Consider the following 2809-nt stretch of genomic DNA (forward strand, 5'->3'; position numbering starts at 1 on the left):
GTAAGCACTTTTCCTGTTGCATCTTTTAGGACAGAGATAGAATTGGAACTTGCTCTAGCGTTCATACAGTTGAAAAAATACTTATTATTCCCATCCCCTTCATTTATACAGTGAACTTTTGATTTTTGCCTCAAAACTCTCTCCTGGACTTTTAGCCACTTTGTTAGCATCCCCATAGCCTTTTTTTTCTTAGGTCATAAGGTCATCAGTAGGTGTTACTGTAATCTGCATTTGAATACTTTCAAGTTGTGCCCTTGCCCCTTCTATTCTTCCATCGATACTACCCAGGCCCCCCACTTTGAGTTTCTTGAGAGGTTCCTTGCACAAATTCCGCTTACACTAAAGTCTATACATAGTTGTTCCCTCGATTTGTTGCTGATAGGCTTGCTGTATTATATGCAAAAATTGGTCCTCATCAGCCAAGATATTTAAAAACTAAAACGGCTTTCTTTTAGGAACAACCGTACTTGGTATTTCTATATGAATAGGTGAATGGTCTAAGAGCTGGTTCTCCAAAAATTATGTAGTGATTGCTCCATATTGTCCTACCCAAGCTGTATTACACATTGCCCTGTCTATCTTGCTCCAAACATGTCCATTAGTCCAGGCGAGTAGCCTTCCAGAGGCTTTCATATCAGTAAGGACCAGTGCATCCACAAAATTTTTGAAATCCATAGTCTCAGCATCACTCACTGGATTGCCCCCCTGTCTGTCTGTAGCATCTAGAGAAGAGTTGAAATCTCCACAAATGCACCATGGAGTTGTGATAGCACCACCCAGTCTAAGCATCCCAGCCCATAAATCTTTCCTTTCCTCCAAGCTATTACTTCCATACACTATTGTGAGAAAGCATGTGAAATCAGTAGTCCTATCAGCAATAGTACAATGAATATATTGCCCATGTGTTTCCACTACAGTTACTCCTACATCTGCTTCCTTCCATATGATCCAAACCCTCCCATTTATAGCATGAGCATAGTTGTGGATATACTTCCACCCTTTTGCTACTTTATTCAGACAAGTAGTAAATTTGGGCTCCTTTATTTTTGTTTCTACTAATCCTGCCAAACTAACTTTCTATTTTTTCAAATATTCCATCATCTCCCTCTGTTTGAAGGGCATGTTTAACCCCCTCACATTCCAACTAAGTAATTTCATTAGCATGTAGGTGGTTTCCCACCCTCTGGTGGCAGTCCCAAAGTTCCCCCAGTGATACCTCTATCCCCCAAAGGGATCACATCCGTGACTCCTTTTTTCATAGCACCAAATGACATACTTCCCATACCACTAGCACTCGAACTTGAAGCCTCAGTAGCCCCTTTCGGCAATGGCATCACATAGACTGTAGGCAAAGCTAGCCATTCCCCTTGTGGTAGTACTGAGGTTATCACTTGTTTCTGAGCAACTCTGTCTTCCAAACCTATACCCCTATTTCTAGGCTCACCTCCACCTTGTTTCCCCACCCATTGTTGAACAGGTTTCTTCCCTCTTTGAGGAGGGTGCTGTTTGGCCTATTGTTTCTGGTTTTGAGGTTCTTCTCTGCACTCATGCCCATGTTGCCAACAAAACTTACAGAACTTAGGCTTCCAATCAAACTCCACAGCTTGAGTGAATGCCTGCCCATTCTCAACCCAGACCTCTATTTCCTTTGGCATGTCCTGAGTAATGTCCACATTTACCATGACCCTAACATAAGAGAGATAGGTTTGCTTCTTTGTACACTCATCCGCAAACATAGGTTCACCCAAACGACTAGCAATCTTGCTCAGAGGGACAGGTCCCCATTGATTCAGAAGCAGGTTTGGGAAACGCACCCATAGAGGCATTACTGTTATATCCCGTGTTTTTGCATATTCGGAAAATTTGAAATAATTTTTACTTGTAACGAATGAGGCCATATGTGGACCTTACTTAGTATGAATGTGTCGGCTATGACAACATTGGTGTGGAAATACGGGAGGAGGCCAAGGGCAAAATTGGAATTTTGGGAATTTGTTTCGGGAATTACAAAACAAGGTTTGTAGCCAATTGGGCTAAAAAAAATAAGAAAATGAGGCCCAAAAAAAAGGAGAGCCCAACCGGCCATAGGGCTTGGCCCAACCCATGAAAATTGGTCATGTGACTAATTAATAAAGTGGGTATTATATATGTGTGCTTATCCTTAGAAGCTTCAAGAAAACAAAAGTAAGAACAAGAACAAAAAGGGAGAGGCAATCGGCCAAGGGAAAGGGAAAGAGAAAAGAAAAAAAAATCTTGGAGCCTTCAACTTTGATTCAAGAATTATAATTTCCTTGTATTCCTACTAAGTTCAAGATTCTCTACAAAGTGGTATAATTATTTTGGCAAGAAAGTGACTTTGGTGGCAAGAAGAACTTATTGGAAAAAGGTAAGGATTTCTTGTTTCTTTTATGCTACGGAAGATTTATAGATGTTATAGTATGTAGAAATGAATGGAAAGTATGAAAATTTTGTGTGTTGTGGATGTGTGTGTTTGGCCGTGTGCATCCAATTGGAGGGGGAATATGAATTAAATTATTTAGTATGTTAATTGTGTTGTTGTAGCCTTGTGATGAAAATAGAAGATAAATGGCTCTTGTTGTTAGGGAAAATTTGTCGTAAGGTTGTTGTAGGAAAATATGTAATTTTATTGTAGTTTATGTAAATATGGAAATGAAAGTGGTAAGGTGCAAATTATGATTGTTGTAAATGAAATTGGAAGATAAGAATATGTTGTGGATGTTTATGTTGAAGATTGGAAGTTTAGGTGAATTATGGTTTTGGTGGAAGTTTGTATATTTTGTATATTTTG

The 2809-nt window shown here is 39.5% G+C and overlaps 1 protein-coding gene across 1 annotated transcript; it reads right to left on the bottom strand.

The window, feature by feature from the left end:
* Window positions 1-519: 519 nt before the first annotated feature.
* LOC132612529 (uncharacterized) lies at window positions 520-1826 on the bottom strand. The gene is made up of 3 exons (XM_060326654.1): window positions 1574-1826; window positions 1181-1450; window positions 520-1061 (listed from the first exon to the last, which is right to left on the bottom strand). Exons 1-3 carry the CDS (start codon window positions 1824-1826, stop codon window positions 520-522), a joined length of 1065 nt encoding a protein of 354 aa, XP_060182637.1.
* Window positions 1827-2809: the final 983 nt, after the last annotated feature.

Source organism: Lycium barbarum, chromosome 1 (genome assembly GCF_019175385.1).
Source record: "Lycium barbarum isolate Lr01 chromosome 1, ASM1917538v2, whole genome shotgun sequence".
Lineage (NCBI taxonomy): Eukaryota > Viridiplantae > Streptophyta > Magnoliopsida > Solanales > Solanaceae > Lycium > Lycium barbarum.